This window comes from Calypte anna, chromosome 7 (assembly GCF_003957555.1).
Source record: "Calypte anna isolate BGI_N300 chromosome 7, bCalAnn1_v1.p, whole genome shotgun sequence".
NCBI classification, from domain to species: Eukaryota; Metazoa; Chordata; class Aves; order Apodiformes; family Trochilidae; genus Calypte; species Calypte anna.
Genome location: NC_044253.1, coordinates 27444616 through 27468789, shown reverse-complemented (window position 1 = coordinate 27468789; position 24174 = coordinate 27444616). Strand labels below are relative to the sequence as shown.

The following is a 24174-nucleotide window of genomic DNA, read 5'->3' as shown; positions in this document are numbered from 1 at the left end:
CCACCTCACAGCCCAAAATCCTACCCCATCCTTACATCAACTTCTCCAATGCACCCAGGAGATGCCTCCATCCCTAAAACTCTCAAGCAGGGTCCTTCCTTGAGCCAGCATTTCATCTTAGGCTTACAAAGCCATCCCTCCTCCATTGCCAAGATAAAGCTCCCAAATCTGGGATGTCTTTGACCCATTTGTGACATACAATCACAAAATCTCAGACTGGTTTGGGTTGGAAGAGACCATAAAGCTTGTTTGGTTCCAACCTCCTGCCATGGGCAAGGACACATCCCACCAACCCAGGTTGCTCCAAGCCCCATCCAACCTGGCCTTCAACACTTCCAGGGATGGGGCAGCCAGAGCTTCTCTGGGCAGCCTGTGCCTGTGTCTCACCACCCTAATGTTGCAAGACAAACCTCTCTTAGGGCACGGCGCTCCAAGGTCCAACAGGGGTTCCAGCAGAAGTGCACAAACAGTGCTCTGAGTCTGTTGCCCTCAGGACTGATCAGCCTGGATCAGAGCTATTGCTCCACATCCAACTGACCTCTCTGCTGGCTTACTCAGGACTGAGCTGAGCCTGTGCTTCAGGCCTCACCTTTATTGGCCCCCTAATCCTGCTCATGTGCAGCTGGGGCCCACCCTAATCAGGCACAGGTGGGTTTAACACAAGCTCATGCCCACTGCCTGGTAATTAGTGGCACCTGGTTGCCTCATTGCCTCATTTCACTACACCCTCACAACAAAGAACTTCTTCATCATAACTCCTGTAAATGTCCCCTCTTCCAGCTTAAAAACATTTTCCCTTGTCCTGTCACTCTATGTCCTTTGAAAAAGTCCCTTCCCAGCTTTCCTGGAGCTCCTTCATGACTCTCTTGGCATCCCTAGCAGCCAACACCTTCCCCTATACCTGTAGGGGACTGTCAGGGGCAGCCCAGAGCTCCAGCCCCCACCAAGCCTTCCAGAGCCACCTTCCTTGTTCAGGGGATATCCCTCAACATTTCCTGCTGAAGGAGGGCAAGGACTGGGGGTGGAGGGGTGTTGACAGCTCACCCACTGTGACAGATGGGCCTGGTGCCTCAGCCAGGCCTTGGGAACCAGCTGCCACATCCCACCCTGGCAGCAACCTGTAATTTCCGAGGTGGGGTTTCCAGTCCTTACCCCACAAGTGATGGGAAGGGCGGGCAGGAATGCAGGCAGAGCCGAGCAGGCAAACCAGATGGCTTTGCAGGTGAAGTGCAGCTGCATCAAGAAGAGGTCGGAGCAGTAATGAGTCATGCAGAGTCCCCACTAATTAGCACTAACAAGCAAAGTTCAGATGTGTCCACTGGTAGGGAATAAATCAATCTCCAGAAATAGATACGGGCAGCAAGAGATGGTTGAGTTTGTTTTTCTGTACCCCAGAGGGCAAGTAATTATCTCCATAACTTTCTAGTTAGGGTGCACTTGGGAAACACATCCTCCAATCCATAAATACCTTCCTTCCATAAATACATTACACCTTCAGGTGTCAAAAGCTAATTTTGCTTAGGAGCAGAACAGCACAGGACAGCATGAAAGCAAGCAAAGGGCTTATTAAAGCTCGGGGTGCCAATCACTTCCTAGGATTCTACTTCCTTTGTTCCTCTTGTGTTGTGGTAAAGAAAAGCCTGCTGGATGACAGTGGTGCTCCTGGAGGAGATCCAGCCTGGAAATGGGGGGAATCCACTTCAATCTTCATGAGTTTTGGGAAAAGGACTGGGCCTTGAGTCCTGAGATAACCAATGCTGGATCCTCACCCCGTAACCATTTTTAGGTCCCTTTTTAGGTGGTCAGCCTGCAGGCAGTGATGTTGACATGTGGCACATAACACCCCTGATGCCTCCCATCCCAGTACAGGGTTCTGCATCATGGGACCCTACAAGGAGCCTCTAAGCCTTTCCACATTCCTCCTTCCTTTTCCTCCTCATCCTCTGCAATAGCAGCCTCTCTGCTTCCTCTGGTGCCACAGACCCCCATGGACACCATCGTGGGCACTCACTGGCCACAGGGCAAGTAGGAGGGGGCATCTTGTGCTGTCCTACAAGCTGCTGCAGTCAAACCAGTTATTTCCTCTCTCCTTCCCTCCCACCATTACATCAGACAGCTTATTTCATGTGTCTCCTTCCCTCCTGTTTTTTTCCCCACCAAATCCAGGCAAACTGAAAACAAAACCATGCCCTGGCACCATGCTGCAGCTGGTGGAGCCCAGTCCCCTGCCCAGCCCAGAGGTTTTGAAACTCTGATCACAGGCACAAAGCTTTTTCCCTGAGCACTAGAGACAAACCCCTCGGGCTTGTATTCTGGGAGGTTGTGCCAAGGATGGTGGCACCTTCTGGGTGAGTTCCCCAGGATGGCCCCACTTCTGCCCTTCCCCAGTTGCACGGAATCTTCACTCTTTCCCTGCATTGCAGAACAGGGCTGCTTGTGCAGGTTTCTTTTCAGTGGCATCTTCCCCACTGGGTGTTTCTGTGCTCCTAAGTCCTTCCAGATGAAACCAGAGGAGAGATGGTGGCTTTTAGAGAAGTTTGGGGTGGGCATTAAAAAAGAGGTAAAAGGAAATCTAAGGGAAGACAGGGGAAAGACTGACAAGAAAGCTGGGGAAGGACTTTTTACAAGAGCATGTAACAATAGGACACGGGGTAATAGTTTTAAACTGTAAGAGGGGACATTTAGGTTAGACAGTAGGAAAAATTCTTTGTTGTGAGAGTAATGAGACACTGTCCCAGGTGTGTCTGGAGAAGCTCTGGCTGCCCCATCCCTGGAAGTGTTGAAGGCCAGGTTGGATGGGGCTTGGAGCAACCTGGGTTGGTGGGAGGTCTCCCTGCCAATGGCAGGGGGTTGGAACCACTGAGCTTTTATGGTCTCTTCCAAGCCAAACCAGTCTGGAATTTTGTGATGTATGATGAAAACCAGCTTCCAAGTGGGGAGAAACCAGCCCTTGCACTTAGGTAAACCCTCTTGGCCATAACCCTCAAACCATCTTTTCCAACCAATGTAATTCTGTGATTCTGTAATTCTGTGATCACACCCAAGGACTGAAGCTGCCCGTGCTGCATATGTTCAGCCTTCTAGGAGAAAGAGGTAGCAAGAGAAAGGGAAAAAAATTGCAGGGGAGGCTTGAGCCTCCCACATCCCCAAATCTAAGGAAACCCAAGCTGAAAACTCCATCTATGCACCCATTCCTGTTGCTTACCTGGAGCCTTTTGCAGCCCAGGGCAGCACAGGCACCACGCCTGGCAGAGATGCTCAGTGCTTCTTTTGTCAAAGGGGCTCTAATATTTTAGGATAAAATGGAAGAAAAAACCAAAAACCACCTTTACAGCCCACAACTCAATAACCTCAGGTGTGATTACTTAAAATAACTCAGTCTCCTTGCTGCTGGAGACAAGGGGCAAACTGCTAAGTAGCAAATGCCATCAACCAGCCTCGCACTGTAAGGGACCAAGAGATGGAGGGCCAACCTGGGATGTGTCTCCAGGCTGGCACCCAGGGTGGCATTTCCCCGTCACAATAATGAGGAGTTAAACAATTAGCAGTGCTCCCCTTCACCTTTAAAAGAGGATGCTCAATGGCCTTGAATTCCCAGAGGATAATTAACAGCACTGCAGTGCTTCAGCAGGGAAGGGAGGAGAAGGTTCACCTGATATTTTTATTTAGGTGAAGAGCTGGAGATTTTTCATCCCTATAATTTATTGGAAAAGGAGGGAGGGCAGGAAAGCACTGCACAGCTATAAGAACTGGAAAGGGTACATTTTCAAAATTGAATTTAACTATTTACCTTTGGCAAAGAAGGGCCACCATAAAGCAATATATATAAAGTCCACCTCACTGTCCTATATAAAGCTGTTAAAGGGAAATGTTTCGGCACTGCTTAAGTATTATCTAATTTCCAATAAAAACCAGACAAAATCAATGCAGCCTCAGGATGAGTTTATATTTCACTGGGCAACAATTCTGAAAAGTGATCTGGTCTGTCAGCTCTGCTCCTGCAATTGCTTCAGCAGAAGTTGTTTTATTCTAGGGGCTTGCAATGCATGACCCCTCCTCCCAGCCCAGACCCTGGGCCACCAGGCACATAACTGGGCAGTGCTGTCACACAGGGCCATGGGGGGAGTGCTGGAAATATGAATGTGAGGAGGTTTGGGCAGCAAGTTTGCTGTTTGCTAGGTGGCTTTAACTTGGTTGGGAGAGAAGTGATTCCCCCTCTGACTCTATGCTGCCCACCCAGGACAGGACAGTGTCCAGAAGGACCAGTGAGCATCATCTTAGAGAGCCACCCTCTCTCCAAAACAGGCCTGGGCAACTGATGGCTTTTTGTCTATGGCTGGTGGCTTTGTCACCTTCTCCACTCACCCCCCAGTCCCTTGGCTGTGGGCACAGCATCTCCTCCTCACAGCTGCAGGGTGCCAGGGCATGCACAGGCATCACAGGGTGCTCTGCTGCTCAGCCAGCTAATTGTAATTATTTTGGGGGGTAGAGGAGGGGTGTGCAAGCTTTAAATCAGTCATGCACTGCAATCTACACTGGAGAGCAGCTGGTGGAGGCAGTGCCATGGGCTGCCAGCCCTCAGGCTCCTTCTCTGTGCTGGAAATTTCCCTGGAAAAAAATAAATAATGCCATTTCCTGCTGCCAGGGAGCAGCTGTAAATCACAGCAGAAATGCCAGGATCTTTCAGCATGGGCACATCTGGACTCACCAGATTTTTGAAGGCAGCCTTTTTTTTAGCCATCAGGGCAAGTTATGGGCTGAAATCTCCCAAGTGTGAGGACCAAGTCACCACTAAACACCTCAACTTGGGGAACAAGCTTGTGCTGAAGTCATTTGGCTGCTGTGTGCCGTGCTTTTCCATGTCCCAGGAATGAGTTTTCCTCATAATGTGAAGCCAGCGCAGGCAATTTAAGTCATTATTAATAGATACACTTGATCTGAGGAAGTAAAATGCTTAATGTTTTGTTAAATGAGGTGTACTCTGCAAACAGCCGCACGCAGGGAGAAGGTTAAGATGCTACCCCCACAAGTAGAGATTAATGTGTGTGAGGCTGCTGCTAATGAAGTGCTCATCCTCGTCAGCATTTGGGACCCAATCCTGGGTAGGAACACCTCTACTGATCCCTGGCTTAACTGGTTGCAGAGTCAGGACACTGAGGGTGCCAATGCACAGGGATGCTGGAGGAGAGGTGATGTACCTGAGGCTGCTCAGCATGGCAGAGGGGTCCCCACCTTCCTTCACTTCCCAAAAGCACTGCCACAAAGGGGACACCAGGATGCTTCTCAGGTATCCTGGCTGCCAGCTCTTCCCTTCAGTAAATCCTTCCTGCCTGTCTGGCAGCATTCCCCTGGAAAACATGGGAACACCATTTCCTCCTAACATCACTTGCTGTTTGTGGTGGAAGTAGCACTTGACTTGGCTGGCAGGAGCTCAGGCTCAACTACATGAGGATATTTTTCTGCCTCCTGGCACCAACCCTGGCTGTGGTTTAACCTTCTCATTTGGTGATGCTGTCAATCCTGTCATTAACCAACCTGAGCACAAGTGTTCTGTGCAAATGAGTGCTGATTAAAAGGCAGGTGAGAAGGGGTCATGGGGTATTTCAGCACAGCCTCAGCAGCAGTTTAATGCCAGACACATCCACACACCCTTTGCATAAATAGCCAGTGTCTGGCAGGAAAAGTCTAGGCTCCCTGCTAAATATCCCTGGTTGCCAGTGGGGAGGTGTGGGTGCTGTGAACAGGTAATTCCTGGGGAGAGGGAGGGCATGGGGAGGCAGGATTCCTCCACATAGCCACTAAAACATCACCAGGCTCCTGATGGACAGAGACAGGGAGCTAAGGAAACACCACCCAGGACAAATCTCTGGGGAAAATCATCCTGGTCTGTGCTGCTCCCTAGGTTTCCAAAACCTTCTCCTGCACTGGCTAAGGGAACCCAGGAGATATGGAAGTGGTTCAGTTGATGCCAGAATGGATACCTGAAGGGGCAGGCAAAGGCTGAAGGTAGCAAAAGAGCAAATACTGGTAAAAGAAGAGAGGAAGATGGTGGGATTTGGGGGTTACAAACCAACCAAGTTGCTGTGGTCAGCAAGCCAGGTGGGAAGGCCAGCCTTGAGGTCAGAGGGGAGAAGAAAACAGGAAGGACCACGGAGAGTGACCTCAAATTAGGTCCCACTGCAGCCAGAGGTGAACAGGGACCCCATTTGAAGTCAACCTCATTTACACAAGGGGTTATTTTACACAAGGACCCTAAGTCAGTGTCCTCCAGCTTGACACAACCCATGCTGGGCTATTTTTTGTGGCTTCATGCATTCCCCATAGTCTCTGGGGCCAGATGGCCCCACTTCAGCCACACTGAGGAGACCCAAAAAGAAACCTTAAGTGAGTGGCAGCCCGGATGTGCTGGCCCAGGGATCCTCATGGTCACCTGTAAGGTCCCTGCTTGCATAGAGCTATGGAGAAGGTCCCAAGTATTTCTGTCAGCCCCAGGCTGACTCCTCAGGGAGAGAACAGGAAGCATTTCAGAAACAGCGTGGCCAGCAGGTCCAGGGAGGTGATTCTTCCCCTGTACTCAGCGCTGGTTAGGCCACACCTCGAGTACTGTGTCCAGTTCTGGTTCCCTCAGTTTAAGAAGGATGTAGAGGTCCTGGAACAGGTCCAAAGGAGGGCAACCAGGCTGGTGAAGGGACTCGAGCACAGGCCCTAGGAGGAGAGGCTGAGAGAGCTGGGGCTGTTCAGCCTGAAGAAGAGGAGGCTCAGGGGAGACCTCATTGCTGTCTACAACTACCTGAAAGGAGGCTGTAGCCAGGTGGGAACTGGACTCTTTTCACAGACGACCTTCAACACGACAAGAGGACACAGTCTTAAGTTGTGCCAGGGGAGGTTTAGGTTAGATATTAGAAAGAATTTCTTCACGGAGAGGGTGATTAGGCTATGGAATGGACTGCCCGGTGAGGTGGTAGATTCTCCATCCCTGGAGACATTTAAAAAAAGACTGGATGTGGCACTCAGTGCCATGGTCTAGCAACTGCTCCGGTGGGTCAAGGGTTGGACTAGATGATCTCTGAGGTCCCTTCCAACCCGGCTAATTCTATGATTCTATGATTCATTCCAGCAGTCTGGTTGCTCCAGCTGAATTCAGCATCTATCCCAAGATCCACTTTGATCCTGCTTATTCTCCAGGACAGGGGGATTGTGTCACCCAGAGCTTCCAAGTCACAAGATGTAGAGGTCTGTTCTTGTTCCTGTTGCCAGCTTCTCCTGTGACCTTGAGGAAAGAAGCCACAAGCACGGGCACAGCAAGAGTGGGAATGCTGGGCTGGCATCTGTCCCCACGTCAGGACATGGCCAACCCTGGGCTCTGGCTCCCCAGGGCACTGGCCAGGCCAGGAACCCAGGAGGGTTCATGCACCCCTGTCTTTTTTATCCCTGTGGAGACACCAGCATCAGGTTGGCCACCAGACTTTTCCATATAGGAACCATGAGAGTGGAGACAGGTCTGAGTGTCTTAAAGAAAAAAAAGAAAAAAAAAAAAGAACAAAAAAAAAAGACAGCACTGGGCAGAGAATGAAAACCACTTCATCAGAGCTCAGAGCACACCAGGGAAGTTATGTTGGGGCTAAGCAGACAGAAGCTGACTAAATTTTTTTTTGTTTTACCCCCTGAATGGCAGACAGCACTTTCCTCCCAGTCTGAAGGCCCATGTCCCAAGCTGCTGCCTGCAATTAAACCAGCAATTTAATCTCAGAGGTGCTGACCCCAACCAGCATAGTAACCCTCATTGTATCTCCTGCCTGTTATCATCTGACCCTGATGGAGCTATAAATACCACAATAGACCCTTAACTGGATTATAATTAGCCAATGAGCCCAGGAGGATGGAAACAATGAACTATAAAAGCCCATTTATCCTCCCAGCCAGGACCTACACACACACAGGAAACACTGGAATGGGTGAGTTACCAGGACCTGGGACAGAAAAGCTACAGATTTTCCCCAGATTGGATTTGGAGCATCCTCTACTGGTTCCCACTCCTGCCACCAAGTTTTACACAGCCCTGGTCACAGGACACCTGAGAAGCCTCAATGTGATGACTGAGTAATACTACTATCAAGATGTCAACCTGCTTTTTTTGAGATCAGTAAAAATGAGCTGGAATGGCAGGTGAAAAGCCAAGCACCTTACAGATTTCAGGTGCTTTTCCACTAAAGGCCAGTCCAGAAAAAATAAACCAACAGGTATTTTCTAACCCTAAACAGGGGAGGTGCCATGGGTTTTAATGCCTAATGCTGCTTCTAGAGAGCCTGTTTCTGAGGTGTCTGGTTTCTGGGAAGCTGACAGTGCCCTACTGACCCAGTCATAAATATTCAATACTTTCTTTTGTTATTCTCTTCTCTTTTGCACTTACTAACCCACGTGTTTTTCCCAAACTGGGATGAGGGGCTCCATGGCTCAGGAGAGCTTGCAAGAGGTCTCCCAGCCCAAATACCCCATCCAGGGGCTCAGGAAGAGCATCCTGGTCTGATCTGGAAGGAAGAAAATGCTTGCAGGGTGGTGGCATGTGGTGCCTCCCAAGCTCAGATGCTCCCCATGGTTCCAGAGGCTCACTGGATCCCAGCAAGCATCTCCTGATGCTCCTGGAGCTGCAGGGGAAGATGATGCTTTGCTCCAGCTGAGTCCAAACCCAGGTCATGCCATGCCCAGCCCTGCATCACCCTCCCAGTGTGCTCCCATCCAGCTTGGGTGCCTTCAGGCCCAGACAAGTGGGTTTTCTCTTCTCCTGGGTGCAGCTTGTGAATTCCTGAGCTTCCCTTTAGCTCCTGCCACTGGAGTCTGGCACAGAGGGTCTCCAGCCTCCCTGGTTGCTGGCAGAGAATTGGTTTCCTCAGCTCATGCCATACGAAATCATGGAATCATAGATTCATTGAATGGTTTTGGCCAGAAAAGACCTTTAGGATCACCAAGTCCAACCATTAACCCAGCAAAGCCAAGGCCACCACTAAACCATGTCCTGAAGCACCACATCTCCTTGTCTTATCCCACTCCTGGACATGCAGGCACCCGGGGGCTTTTTGCTTCCCCCTCCTGCCAACAGCACTTGGAGGAGCCCCCAGCCCTGACCAGCCTCTCTGAAACCCCAAAAGTTGCCAGGAAGTTAACAGAAAAAAAGGAAAAAGCAGCTTCTTGATTTGGTTTGTTGGCAGAGCTGGTATGCAGGAGGCAGGGACATCCACAGTGCATCCCCTCTGTGCCCCCATGGACCAGCATTATCCCTGTCCCTCCTCCCACAGGGCTGTGGTCACTGGAGCAGGAGGTGACCACTCCACTGTCCCTCTCTGCCAGCCATGGTGGCATCACCTTCCTGATGTTACCTCCTGCACTGTGGTGCTGACCCTGCCTTGGCACTTGGGGGGCTGGGAGCCCTGCATGCAGCCTGCCAGGGGGGTACCCTGCCTGCCTACAGATGCTGCTGGACCAGGAGGCTGAGCCCAACCTAACAAGGGGATGGCCCTGCTGCACCTCTGCATCACCCAAGGCTCCCTGGGGTAAGGAGCATCCCTCCCACTGACAACCCCTGCCCATGTCCCCTTTGCATGTACTTCAGCATTTTTATCTCTCTGGGGTGCAAAAAAAAAGATGTCCTGGTCCCCAGCAAGGCTTCCCACATCTCCCTCCATCAGCATATCCAAAAGTGACATTTTGGTGCCAGGCACATTGCATGGCACAGGTCTCCTTTCCAGTCCAGCCCAGCTCCACAGGCTTTTCCTTCTTCCTTTCCTGATGATTTTTCTCCAAAAATTGCTAAGTCCCACATCCCAGATCCAGCATGCTTTCTGCTGGGAGGTGCTCAGGGTGGGTCAGGTCACAGGCTACTTGGGTTACCCCAGCTTCCTGCATCCCTCAGCCCCATCCACAAGGGATGTCAGTGCTAATCAGAGCACCCACTCCCAAAATCCCAGCCTCAGGACTGTAACAAAGGGATGGTGTCAGGGGTGGGAGGGTGAGGGGGGGGAGAAATTACACCTCTGTGCCCTGTTCCAGCCACATACAAACCCAACTTAGTTTATAGCTAGGGTTAAAGCTCAGCCATGGATGCCTGCTCCTTTCTCACTCTGGGTCAGCATCACACTGAAACAGGCACAAATGTTGCCTTGAAAAAACAAGCTTTTCACACACACAGGTCTCAGTAGGAGTCTAAGTGCCTGAATCATTATAGCCAGGGTACTGGGATTTTTTTGAATATTTTTTTGTAAAGAGCTCAGCACCTTGATATCCTGATGAAACTGCTTAGGGCCTCAGTGAATCTCATCACCTGCCAGCTTCAGTGAAAAGCCACCCTGGCTTCAATCCTCTCCCCTTTAGCAGCCAGAAAGCTTAACGAGAAGGAGGTGGGGAAGGCAAAGTTCTCACCACGGGTCCAGTATGTTGTAGGCCATGCATTAGGGAAAGAGCTCTGCAAAAGAAAAGCAGCCAGAGAAGAAAAGGTTTTCAGACGTTATTATCTCCAGCCCACCTTATAAATAAGAACCTCTGCAAGATTGCCAAAAATCAGATATTAAGCAAATTTTGCTTAAATCTAAAGATTAACCAAGGGTGTGACAAGGGCTGGATGAAGTGGGGTGGATAAGGGAGGATGCAGCCCTACAAGCAGCCCTCACCATTAATAAGGAGCTGGATTTAATTCTTTTTGAGCTTAAAACCTTTGGTCTTCAAACCCTGAACCATCCTAAACACCCTGAGCAGGTATTTTAGGGCATCAGCTGCCCCACAGAGATGGGCAGAAACCAATCTGGTACATGGAGAGGGCTCCATGACCCACAGAGGCCCAGGTATCCTGGGTTCAGTCAGGGGCTTACCAGACTGGGGGAAAAACCCCACACCCATATATTTAAAATAAGCTTCTGTCACAGATTTACATATTATTTCCACTCAAGGGATGGAGGGGGATGGCAGGAGAGCCAGCACATGGGGAACAGAGATACACAACATGGAAACAGCTGAGTTATAAGCCCTGAATATTTGTGCTTTATAATGGAAATACCGAGAACCCCTTAACTGTGTTACCTGACACTATGGGGGTTAAATAATAACTAAGGCAACTCCCTTGAAAGATCAAAAATTAATAGACATTTCAGACAGGTTTTGAGGTTTCGACCACTGCTTTTTCAATCACAAAGACTTTGCTAAAGTTAGAGACTGAGGAGGTCAACCTTTAGGTAACACAAACATTTCCTCTTTGATTAGGGGGAGGACTACTTTACCTCGCTCTTTTTGAAAATGTTATTAATTTTTTTTTTTATTGAGTAGTAGATTTTAGGTCATCCTTAATTTTTTACTGGCAATAAAGAGCAGGTCATTGACCTACATAGAGAGCTATTTTATTTTTCTCCCTCTTGATAACAATGGTCAGAACACCTATGTGCCAGGTTCTTCTGTATTCCCATCTACTCGGCAATTCACCGTAGGGGCAGGACTTAAAACCTTTGAGCGTCTCAGTGACTGGGATAAAAAAAAATTATCTGGGCTTCCTTCCAGCCATTTGAGCTTCAGAATCCATGAGATTTCAACAAAAAGGATATCAGAGCTTTAATCTAGATGCTTTTTGAAGAGATGGGGAAAAAAAAAAGTTCCAGTAAAGTTCAGTCTTACCTTCTTCACTTTAGGAGCTGTTCATGCCAATGCCGGCCTATTTAGTAGAGTTCCTCTCCTTGACCTCTTTTTTACAGCAGAGATAATTAACATGGTGGGGTAAGATGAGTCTCTAAATTCACTGCACTCTCTCCCTGGCGCTCTCCTGTTTCCCTCTTAAAGCTGGGATGATTAAAGGAGTTTGCCTTTATTGACATCCCCAAAAAAAAATTAAATAAAAATAATTGAGGGGGAGAGACAAGTCTCAGGTCTCCTGGTGGTGCTGGGGACAAGAGCAGGCACAGGGCAGTGGGAAGGCACATCACAGGGATGGGGGATGTATACCCTGCCTCACATTGTGGTACTCACAGCAGAAGGGATGGTGAACACTACCATGGTGGTGGAGTTCTCCTTTAGATCTGCAAGGTGGAAAAAACTCCCTGAAGATCTCAGGTTGACTGTGCAACCAGGGAGAGAAATTTCTCTGGAGAGAAACCCCTCAGGGCTTGCCTTCCCCAGGAGAAAGAAGATGTCACCCCTGCCTTTGTGCACCTTGGGCTTATGGCCCTTACAGTCACTTCTTGAGCTTTCTCCCCACACTGGGAACTTAAACCAGAGTGGTTTTCTGGTTCCCATGCTCCAGCCCCAAGAGATGGGAGAGAAATGTCAAGATCGTGGAATCACAGACCGGGTTGGGTTGGGAGAGACCTTAAAACTCATCTAATTCCACCTAGCCTTGAACATTGATGGGACTCCATAACTTCTCTGGGCAAAATGAGTCAATGGAGGAGAAGACAGTATCCAAGGAGCTCCGTGCAAGTGGGGTAGGGAGTAAGCACGAAAGCAGCCAGCTTAGGGAAATGGGACAGGGTTTGCTTAGAGGATGTTGGATGAGTATGGCTCATCATGGGAGGAACTGGTGGAAAACAGGAGCAAAGCAGGAAGGCAGGTGCCTAAAAAGGCAACTCTATCAAGATAGCAAGGCTACCAGACACCAGGGAGATGGGCACTGACCTGCTGCTCTTGGACCCAGCCCTGTGGCAGCATCAGCCTGGACGTGCTGCAAGGAGGAAGCTTACTACAAATAATAAAAAAAAAGCAGGGACTCTTAAAAGCCAGCATTTAGCAACATCTACTGCCAAACTGCATCCTCTGCCCAAATACAACACTTGGAGCATCCAGAATCATAATTTTAGAAACTCATCCCCACACCAGGGAAGACAGGTGCCTCAGGGGCTCTGAGCAAAAAAATAAAGAGTCCCAAAATGGGCACAGAGCCTGTCCCACTCCTTGGACAAGCTGCTTCCTCAATTGCTGTGGCAGGACAAAGACTCATGCAGAGGAGCACCCACAAATCACCAGATTTTGGCAGAGCCAGCATGGAGAGCAATGCCTTGGGGCTGGCGTTTGCCTGGTGCCAGCACTCCCTACACCAGCCTTCAGCACCAGTTTCACCAGTGTCCAAAAAGATTTTTCCATCTTTGAAAGAAGAATAGGTCTCCTTTCTTCTTCTTGTAGTAAATTAATATGAGTAATCCTTGCATCCAGAGCCAGGATATTTTTCCAGGTGGGATCAATACTGAAATAAGTCACAAAGAGATGGAAAGATGGCCACTGTCCATGAAAAAGAACCAAACAAAGGAGGGAAAAGCTTTGCTCTGACCCAAGTGATGGGAGAGAAAACTGAAGAGAGGATTTTTCCTTCAGAAAACCAAGGGTCTGAGCAAGTTTTAGGGACAGGAATTATCCTACAGCCTCTGCCACCCTGCCCTCTTATCACAAATAAATGTGATTTTCACCTAACAAGTAACTTGCCCAAGTAAGAAAGCATTCAGGTGGGTTACCCATCACCCACAGCTGAGTTAGGAAAGGTTTGAAAGTGAGTTTAGAGTAATCAAAATCAGGCAGAACTGCTTGTGAGGGCTCTTTGAGGGTCTCACTACCACTTGGGAGCTGCTCGGCCAGGTTGATGGTACCTGGCTGCATAAAAAACAAACTGGTTTGTTTGCTGTGCCACCTTGTATCTATATTCTTCTTCTTGAAACATTCTTAGCAAACTGGAGAGGAGACCTCAAAAAGCAGCAAGCCATCGCTGAGCCTTGTTTAGTGGGATTTTAGTCTCATTTGAGGGCAAAAAACAGGGTGCTAATAAAAAACCGAGAGGCCAGAAATGCTGGCAAGGTGTTAGAGCATCAGTTCCTCAGCAGAGTAGATGCTGAAAAAAGAGCATGTGGCCAGCAAACCTGAATGCCATCCACCCATGCCCTGCTGGCAGCCCATCCATCCAAATGAGAGGATGTGTTAAGGGTTGGACTTGATGATCTCAGAGGACTTTTCCAACCTGGCTGATTCTGTGTTCCTCTCCAGAGCCCAGCATTCCCATTACCTGGAGAACATCACCCTGTATTTATAGACCCTCACTAGCATTCCCTGTCTGCCAGGGCGGGAAATTCAATATATAAATACTCAGATTTCTTTCAGCAGTTTAGCCACTAAACTTGGTAATAAATAAGAAACCTTCAGCAAAATAGCATCTGGGATGGGTGGTGTTTCTACCCTTCTGTTTCTAGAAGAATGTTTGGGATGTCTGAGCAGGACACCCAGAGGGAAAGAACTCCCATCTGCTCATACCTGGAAAATTCATACCTGGAAATTAAGGGTAAGGGAATATTACCTCTCTCTTGCCTACACAGATGTAGATCTTCAGCCCTGACATCAATACACAGTGCTTGCCAAAACCAGCCCTTGTGCCCAGGTTCTGCACCAACAGTTGCCTCCTTGTCCGGGAGGGAGCAGAGATGCTTTAATTGTGATCTATTAGAAAAAATAGATTCCACTCAAGTCAGAAATTTTGGGTTTTTTCCATTTTTTCTTGCAGAATCATTCCTTGGTTTGCCCAGAATATGGTATTTTAGAGTGCCAGAACTGTGTTAGGATTAAGCTAACCCAGAGAAGTCCCAAAAGAGTCATTATAATTAGGGCTACAAACACCTGCTGGCAAGGCTGGTGAGCATAATTGAGTTGTGGTGTGATTTGTCCAGCAACAAACCCTCCCCAGCAAAGTTTTACCGACCAGCAGCAGATCACAAGCTCCAGAAAAACCTCAGTGAGACAAACCATTTCTTCAGGATGGAATTTGGCACATTTTAGGTAAAAGGGGAATTGGAGAGAAAGGATCTGGAGATGTGGAGACTGGCATAACCCCACGTTCAATCTGCTCCCCTACAATTGCATCCCCATACTATGGATCCCCCAGAACTGCACCTGCAAAGGCTACAGATCCAGTCTGGCCCCACAGGAGCTTCTCCAGGCAAATTCAGGATTAATGCCCATGGGAGATGCAGCCCAGGGAGGGATATGCAGATCCCACACCACCAAGGACAGGCAACATCTCAGCAGCTGCTGTCAAACCTGAGTGGAGATGATGCTGCAGATGATGCACTATTATTTTACGTTTATTTTACTATTTCTTCTCTCACATATGTTAGCATTCATCTGGGCCAGGAAAAACAAGCAATTCACTGGTACCATCCTTGCTCTCCTTCACCATCACTCCTGCTTGGGGGGGGGGGGCTCACATGGGGACTCCACTTCTCCTCAGCTCCCCCCTTGTTTCACTTCTGTGCCAGCCTAGCACCTCACTTAGGGCTGTGGGTGACACCTGAGCTAAACAAACAAACAAACAAAAAAGGCTTTTTAGAGGAAAATAAACCAGGCAGGGGGTTTAAATGTTGATGCACCTCCTTAGACTCCAACCAGCCACTGGAGGATGGCTCTGCCCACCTCCTCAGCAGGATCTGCCACACTTTCAAAGTCTCCCTGGACAGCACAAGGGTTCTTCCCCCCCTCCAAAAATCACTCCTCAGCCTGGCATGCAAACCCAGCTCCCACAGCCCTGCCCAGGCAGTGACATTGAGAGGCACCAGCCCTGGCATTTCCCTCCACCTCAGCTTGGTCCTAGCCCAGATTAAGGTGTAGGCAGTGGTTCAGAGCTGAGAAGGAGGATGTCAGCCAAGGGCTGGAATTATCTACGTCACCTCCATAATGTGCCAGGAGATGAAACTGAAAATGACAAGCTCAAAGGGACCCATTACCCTACAGCCTCACTATGGCTGGATGCCTGACTCACCCCCCAGCAGACAGGACAGCCCCAGCTGGCATGGCTACCCACAGGCACCCCCCCTCACTGCCCAAGCACCTGCACACCCAGGACAAGGATCACCATTCCCTGATGGGTCTAAGGTGATGGGACCCTGGTGGGTCAGGGTAGTCAGGGGGGATGAGGTGATCAAGGATCATCAGGGTGTTCAGGACCAGTCAAGGACAGTCAGGAACGGCCCTACATGAATGATGCTGGTCAAGGGCAAGAGGGCAGTATCGGCCAAGCTGCCATCAACACCACCTCTATGGTGGGCACAGAATCACCCTCTCCAGACTCTGCTGCTCCTTCCCAAAATCTTTGGGTGCCACAACTCCCATGGGATCCCAGCTCCAGCCTGATCCCTATCCTCACCCCACGCCGCCTCCTACTCCATTAATCTCTATGCCTCCCACTCCATCCCATGCCACTCCAAGCCCATCCATGCCATGCTCCCCCCAGCCTCCCCACATGTTTGCAGATCCTCCAAGCTTCTGCTGAGACATGGGGCCACCACTGACCTGCCCAATGAGGGAACACAGCACTGCATGTGGCTGCCAGGCACTGCCCCTACTACCGTGCCCATGGCACAAGGTGTTGGTCAATGCACTCCGTGCATTGGAAGAGACAGCCCCCAGTGTCCTCTGTGGGCAGGCACTGGATGAGGGCTGCCTGAAGCTCTGTCAGCTGCTGGCTGCCCACATTGCTGGTGTAGATGCCTGGGATGAAAGGCAGAGGAGCTCCTTGCACAGGGGATGTGGGGCAGCCAGTGCCAGCCTGGTGCAGTTCCTCCTGCAGCAGGGAGCAGATGTCAATGCCATCAGCACCCATGGCCTCTCCCCACTGCTCTGCACCCTGGGAAGTGCCACCTTCCACAGAGACCAGGGGCCCCACCAACCTGCCCAGCTGCTGCTTAACCATCCCTCCCAGAAGATATGGCCTCCTGCCTTCCCCAAGGGACTAACCCCCAAACAGCCTCTGCCCTAAGACAATAATAAAAATATTATCCTGGCTTATCATGCACAAACCAAAAATGTAAATAAGAAGCATGGGCTGCATGCAGATGAAGAAGTGACACAGAAAGGCAAGTCTTCCTACAGCTTCACAGAAAGGTCTCCAAAGCATGCTGGTACCAAGCCAACTCCTGTCTCACCCTGCCATGGCACTATCCCAGCCTGGACTGCTTTAGGGTGGGATGAGGCCATTGATGCCCTCCCCCACAGGACATGCAGCTCTGTCTGAACCCCCTCTCACTGCCCAGGACTTGATGCTAGAGTCCTCTGCAGCCATGATGGAGATCATCAAAGTCATCTTCAATTCCTACTTACAGATCCCCATCTCTGAGAAGAGGGCCAAGGCCATTCCAGAGGAGATCTTCCAGGTGAGGCAGTGCTTGCGATTTGGCAGGGACAGCTGAGACCCTAGAAGGGAGTTTTACCCACTGAGAAACTTTTTTACCCACCCAAACTTCAGGTGAGTGGGGGAATAAATGGGTGACAGAGCATCACTGCACACCAGATTCATCTCAGCAGCTCTGCATCCCTCCATCAATACCAAAAGGTCCATCACCTGGGACATGATAAACACCTGGAAGCAAACCCAGAGCCATATCACTGCCTGGCAGAAGCCCACACCACTAAGTTGGTTTTAGAAAGCTTGATCCCAGTTGTTCAACAGGTACAGCCAGCCTGACATCCAATTATCTCAAGTGTCTGCCCTGCCCCCAGGCCTTTGGTTTGGGGGGCTTGGCTGCAAGGGGGCTGGCTGCCAAAATACCAATAAAGGTCTTCAGCTCATTCTGGGGAATGAGAGAAATTATTTCTATTCCCAGGCTCAGAAATAAGCAGATCACTTCTACATCAAGTCTAACATCTTCTGAGGGGCTGTTGCTGCTAGGAAGGAACCACCCTCTACACTCAGCATCTGACACCAGGCTGGGCTCCTTCATGGCTGCATCCCCAGGGCAATCCCTATCCAGCCTGAGCTTGCAGGAGCATCCTCCATCCACTCTGGTCTTTCAGGAAGTGCACTGCCCCCTAACCCATAGGCAAGCATCACCCATGGGTTTCTTACCTCTTCCTCTCAGACCTCCATCTCAAAAGCCTTTCTGGTTTGTCTGGCTTCACGAGGAACAAAATGAAACCAAACTATGTTCATGTTTTGTCTCTTTTTGCAGCAGCCCCAGCTATTCTGTGGGTCCCTTTGCTGTCTGGCAGGCAGGGGCTGGTGCCTGCAGTTTTTATGCTGCTCCACCATTCAGAAACTGTGGGGCAGTAAATGCTTTTGCCTCATCCCAGCTACCAGAGCCCCAGGTTCTGTGGAATTACCTGATGCTGGAGCCCCAGGGAGTCCTGAGCCAAGGAGCTGTCAGCTGGGCCAAAGAGTGCCACCTCTCATGATAAATTGTTGTTTTTCATGGACTCATAATGTAACTAAAATGTGCTTTCAGCTGTAACTGTGTATAGATTTTTTTTTGTAATTTTGCTTTAAATAGATGATAAAGAGTAATAAAATTATTAGTAGTTCTGAGCATGCAGCAGATATAAATAAAACTTGTTTAAAAGGATCTCTGCAGGGCTCCTCAGGTGTGCAAAGGCAAGAACATGAGGGAGGTGACTAAATCAGCCTACATGGGTACCAGATTTGCTTGGATAAATGCCCTCTGTGAGGAGCACAAGCAGAAGTGGGACCAGAAATCCATCATAGGAGCCATTAGCAGGATGCAATACCCAGAGGCATTAATATAGACCACAAAATACTCTTTTTTTTTTTTTTTTTTTTGTAGAAGCCACCAAGAAAGAGCTGTTTTCTCCACCCAGGACTAGAGATGGGGTGATGCAGCCCCTTATTTTTCCCAGCTCTCCATGGTATAAGGGATGCACCAGCACCTCCTGTGCCCATCACCGCCCCCAGGATGGCACACAGAGGGGCTGGAAAGCCCCAGTGGCAACTCGACATGGAGGAGTTTGGGCTTTCATTTCACACTGCAACTTGTCAAAAAGCACCAGGAGTGTAGCAAGACAAACCTCTTTTAGGGCACGGCGCTTCAAGGTCCAACCAGGTGTTCCAGCAGAGACTCACAAATAGCGCTCTGAGTCTATTGCCCTCAGGGTTGACCGGCCTGGATCAGAGCTATTGCTCCAGATTCAACTGACCCCTCTGCTGGCTTGCTCAGGACTGAGCTGAGCCTGTGCTTCAAGCCTCACCTTTTATTGGCCCCCTAACCCTGCTCATGCGCAGTTGGGGCCTGCCCTGATCAGGCACAGGTGGGCTTAACACAAGCTCATGCCCACTCCCCGGTAATTAGTGGCACCTGGCTGCCTCATTTCACCACACAGTAGGGGCAAGGATTTGCTTTCCCAGACCCTCAGCTTCCCCAAATTAATTTCTGTCAAACCAAAGCAAGCACATGCATGTGCCCCTCAGAAGACCATCTGTCCTTATGCCCTGCCACAGCCCTCAACAATTTGCCACATTATTCTGCTGCATAATTACACTCAAGATTGGAAGACATATTTATAAATAAATCAGCTTTTTGGTGTGTTTGATGGGACTTTGCACCAGCACCTGATGGGTCCTGCCTAGCACAGAGACAGCAGCCACAGTTTCCACAGCCAGTACTGGAAAGTATGGAAATGGGGAATGGGAAAGGAGATTCCCCCCTCCCAGCTTCCACCTGCAGCTTCCAGGATGCCCAGGGCAGCGCTGAAGTCACTGGAGGGACTTGGGAGGGATTTTAAAGCCATGTAGATGTGGTACTGAGGGACACAGTTCTGTGGCAGCCTTGGTAGTGCTGGGTTAACACTTGGACTCAGTGATCTCAAAGCTCTTTCCCAACACAAATGGTTCCCTGTTTCAACAGCTTCCCTCACCCTTGCAGCTGTGTGCCCATGTGCAAGGGCATCCCCAAGTCCCCTGTGTCCCCATCTTTGGTGCCCGAGTCTGGACCCCATGGGAATGCCCAACAGCAAAGCTCCATGGCAAAGCCTGACAGCTCCTTGAAACCTGGGATTTTGTGAATTTAGTGGTTGTTTCACTTCATGGCTTGTTCAGCACCCAGAGCCGAGGGGGCCGTGGGGTGGTGGGGTGGTGAGACTGAAGGGGGAGTTTAGGAAAACCATCCTGGCTGAGTCACTGGGTGTTTGAACCAGTCAAATCCAGAGGCTGGTGCCTCATCTCTTGCGACTGGGGAGAATGATGTGGCTTAGATCTGTATTAGGCAAGATTGAATGGAGGTAGAGTCCCACCAGGTGGCTGAACCCACCTCACTCAAAAAAACAAATTAAAAAAAAAAAAAAATCTGGGATTTTGGCTCATGTTGGGGGAAAAACGCACATCAAAGAGGGGGGGGGGAAAAGCAGGTTTGTGGCCAGGGGGGCTGGGAGGGCAGAGGGGAGATGGGAGGGGCATGAGGGGGGGACAGACACACGACCTCGAACACGCGTGGGCGTCTGCACGGCTCCTTGGTGCCGGCAGGGGGCACCCTGCGCTCGGCCGGAGGCGGCGGGGATGGGCGCGGCGGGGCTGGCGGCGGGGCAGGACAGGGCACGGAGGGGGAAAAAACACCCGTCAGAGGGATAGGAAAATAGGAGAGAAATGTAGAAAAACTTTTAGGGTTTATTGGGGTTTTTCCCCTGGGTTTGAGCCGTTCTGCTGGCGGCGGGCGAGAGCATGCCTCGGGCGGGAGGATGTTGCCAAGTTTGGGGTGCAAAGAAGCCTTTGAGTATACTTTTTTTTTTTTTTTTTCCTCCTGCGTCTCCTTGTTTTAATGCAGATGTTATGGGAAATAATCACTTTTTAATTTTTTTTTTTCTCCCAGTAGCTAAAGACAGGAGGTCACATTAACTTATAATATGGAGGCACATAAAAATGCGATTACGGCTGCTAAACAGAACGCAGTAGGCTGCTAGTTAAGAGAATGAGATTTCCAGGAAGCGATGCATAAATTCTTCAAAAAAATGACACATTTTTCACGTTTCATTCCAATTAAATTACTGAGGCAGCTAACAGAGCGCTGAGCACACCATACATTGGGGTGAAATGAAGGCTTTTCTGAGGTGGATTTTTTTGGAGTTTGTTTGCTTGAGGTTTGTTGGGATTTTGTTGGTAAATCGAGCTGTATGCGCGTGTTTTATGGATGCGGTGAACAATAAGGTGCTATCAAAGCAAAAATGCCAGAGATCCCGCTCTTCGCCTTTTGATTGTGGCAGGGCTGGTCCGCTTCCCTTTCCCACCCTGCAGCAATACACCGCCGGTCGTCCTGGCCGGCCGCGAAAATAATTCCCAAATAATGGGCATTTAGCAGCCTTGATGCTAACCCATCTCCTTCTGCAAGGAGCTGGTTAGATAGCCCGGGAGAATGAAGGAGCCCCCGCAAAAAGGCTTTGCCAGCCCGTCGGGTGTTTCTCCCCCGCACCCCTCGGGGTCCTTTCAGAACCTCCGCAGGATCGGGTCCCCCCCAAGGGATGGAGAGGGAGGGTGGGGTCCCGGTGGGCAGCCGGGCTTTGCTCTCTGCAGCCTGCGCGGTGGCTGAGCAGGGACTCATGAGGGCGATAATCAAGCCCCGAAGTGGCCCCGGTAATGAAAGAGCTTTTTTTTATTTATATATATATATAATTTTTTTTTTAAGGCATCGCCCAGGCTTCGCTTAAGCGGGTGATGCGCAAAGCAATCCAAATCAGAAATGAGATTTTTGAAGTCCTAATGAACCTGATTGCATGAACATTTATAATCCCCCATGGCTTTAAATGAAATCAGATATAATCAGGAGCTATGGGGAAAGGGAGTGTTTACAGGCAGAGATTGGGAAGTGCTGGTGTATTAGTAAAGATGCTGTTCCTTCTATTGATGTCTAAAATGATGGATAATGTGAGAATGGCAAATATACTATTTGTCTAATGGCTCTGCAATTAAATTCCCCTGTAAATGACCCATGCCTCATTTCATCCTAATCTATGGAATTTTGATTGAATTCGTCAGCTCTAATTGAAAAATACTGCACTTTAATGTCTGCAGTGCAGCTCCAGGACCGCGCTGGTTTTAATGAGACGGTGCCCCTCTGACCCGGGAATATTTTAGACTTTTATACGGGATTTTTAAACTGGCGGATTTCTCAACTAAATTCCAAGAAAAAACGGGAACGGGAGCTTGTTTTTGTGAGTGGGGTTTTCCCAGCACTAGAGATAATATCTCCGTGCCGACGCCTTGCATGAAGATTTCCTCTGGGGGTCTTAAAATATTTGGATTCCGGTTATTTAAATACAAATCAATTTAAAAGAAAGGGGAAAAAAAAAGTTGCCTATTTCTCTTCATGTGAACGAATTTCGGCGTATGAACCGGGATTACTCAAGCCGAATTTCTTGCCTTTTTTTTTTATCCTGCGTGGCGTTTTTTTACCGGTTTTCCTAAACTGAAAATCCCGAGTGCCCTGAAGTTTGTTTAAAAAAACAAAACTACAAATAGGAAAAACAAAATTAAATTTTAAAAAAATCAGAGAATAAAAATAACAATTAAAAAAAGATAATTAAAAAAAAAAAAACAACAAGAAAAAAGAAAAAAAAATAAAGCCTGTCTGCCGTGCCTGGGAACTGGGGTGGAAGTTGTGGGGTGAATAAAACCCACACACACCCCAGAGCCGCAACGGAGCCGAGGCGCGGGTTGGGGGCGTTCTGCCGGAGTCGAGACCCCCGCGTAAAATGAGTTCCTACGGGAACGTGCCAAGGACTTCAGCGACGAATGAGGGCTTGGGGTTTTTCCCCCATGCTCAGAAGCCGGAGAGGAGGCGGGAGTGGGTTTCCCGGTCGCGGACAGGCGTGGAGCTGCCTGTCGCCCCCTGCCGAAGGCCGCATCCTGCTCCCCCTCACCCCCCATCCCGCTCACTGCCCGCTCCTGCAGCCCGAATGGGCTGTAAGAAGCTCAGAGCCCCGCACAGTCATTGCTGCGATGGACACCCCGCAGCGCCGGTGTTCAGCGCTCACACCTCATCCCTGACCTCAGGGATGAGCAACTGATTGGATGGAGGCGGTGGGGGGGGGAATAGTTTTGCTCTTGCTCTCCCGTTTTGCCCACTTTCCTCCGTGCAAAAAGATCACTTGAAAAGCACAGTAAGGCGAGATGCTTTTGCACTTAAATTTTCCCTAGCCAAGGCTGGGGGACTCGCAAGAGTTGCCTCGCTGGGGTCTGCATGAGCCTCGGTTTTGCTAGTGATAAAGTAATTGTTTTTATCACCAGCTGCAAAACAAAGCTGCTCCCCGCCGCCCTCCACCTCCTCCCCGCCCCTCCCGATGGCTCAGCAGCCTCAGGGCCCAGCAATGTACCCACCCTGCTCCAAATAACACATCCCACCAACGCAGACCCCTCGGTGGCCAGTGGGAGGACGGACACGAACCCGTGTGCCCCGCGGAAACCCACAGCACAGCTCCTCACAAACAGGTTTAAGCATCTTCAGCTCCGTGGGATGGTTGAGCTGCCTCCCTGAGAGGAGGGATGCTCTGACTCTGCCACCCCACAGACTGATGCCCAGAAGGGCTTCAGCACTTCCCGGTTTTCCTCTTCCTCCCCTTTTGCTCTAAAAAGTCGTACTTTTTGTCTTTCCTCTGACTAGAGGGGGAAAGCCCTCAGTATACTTAGCATGTTCTCTCCTTCCAGCTAAAAGAACACTGGAGTCACAGACACCATCCCTGAATCTGCCCGGTTCCAACATGCCTCTGATGCTCCTTCCTGGAAAAGACTTCTTTTGGGGGGTTAAACACCTGCCAGAAGCCACTTGGTCTTCAGTAGTCCCTCCCCCAGGTGATGCAGAAGCCTCTCTGAGCAGCATCTCCCTGCCACATTTTGAGCCAGGGCCACGCGAGACCAGAGCTGCACCCACGTTGCGGCCTCCCCCGCTAAACGTGACCCTCAGAAATACCGATTTCACTCAGATTTGAACCTGCTGGGAAAAACTCCTGTTGTGTCCCAGTGGTGGTGGGAATCCCTGCCTGCCCCTCACCTCCCTCCCGCCTGTTACACTTCCCAGGCACAACCACGCTCCGGTTGCTGCTCCGACAATCAGAAATCGCCAGCGTTTTTTTCTCCAGGAGAGAAAAAAAAAATCAGCTAATTATGTGCTAAACAAAAAGACTGAAATTTCTCATCTGAAATAATACTGCTGTCTTGCAAAGGCACTTGTTTGTGGGCTAATTTTGAAGAGGGCAGACAATAAAAACAGCTGCAGGAGCTGGGTGTTGGTACACATTTCCATGCCTTGCCAGATTACCATGCCTAATTATCTCCCCTTTCCACAATCTAAGGCAGTTTCCTGAAAAGAGGTTATTTGAGGGGGAGTTATTTTGGGGGCCTTTTTTTTTTTGGTTGGTTGGTTGTTTTTTTTTTCCTCTGCTTTTCTATTTAAACAAAACCTCGAT

General features: G+C 49.7%; 1 protein-coding gene across 1 annotated transcript in view; it reads left to right on the top strand.

Moving 5' to 3' along the window:
• Nucleotides 1–22779, top strand: part of IQCA1 (IQ motif containing with AAA domain 1) — a 140169-nt gene extending 117390 nt beyond the window's left edge. The window contains exons 22-23 of the mRNA XM_030454667.1: nt 17031–17150; nt 22402–22779. Of these exons, the coding sequence (XP_030310527.1) occupies nt 17031–17150; nt 22402–22779 (498 nt within the window). The remainder of the gene's footprint in view (nt 1–17030; nt 17151–22401) is intronic.
• Nucleotides 22780–24174: the final 1395 nt, after the last annotated feature.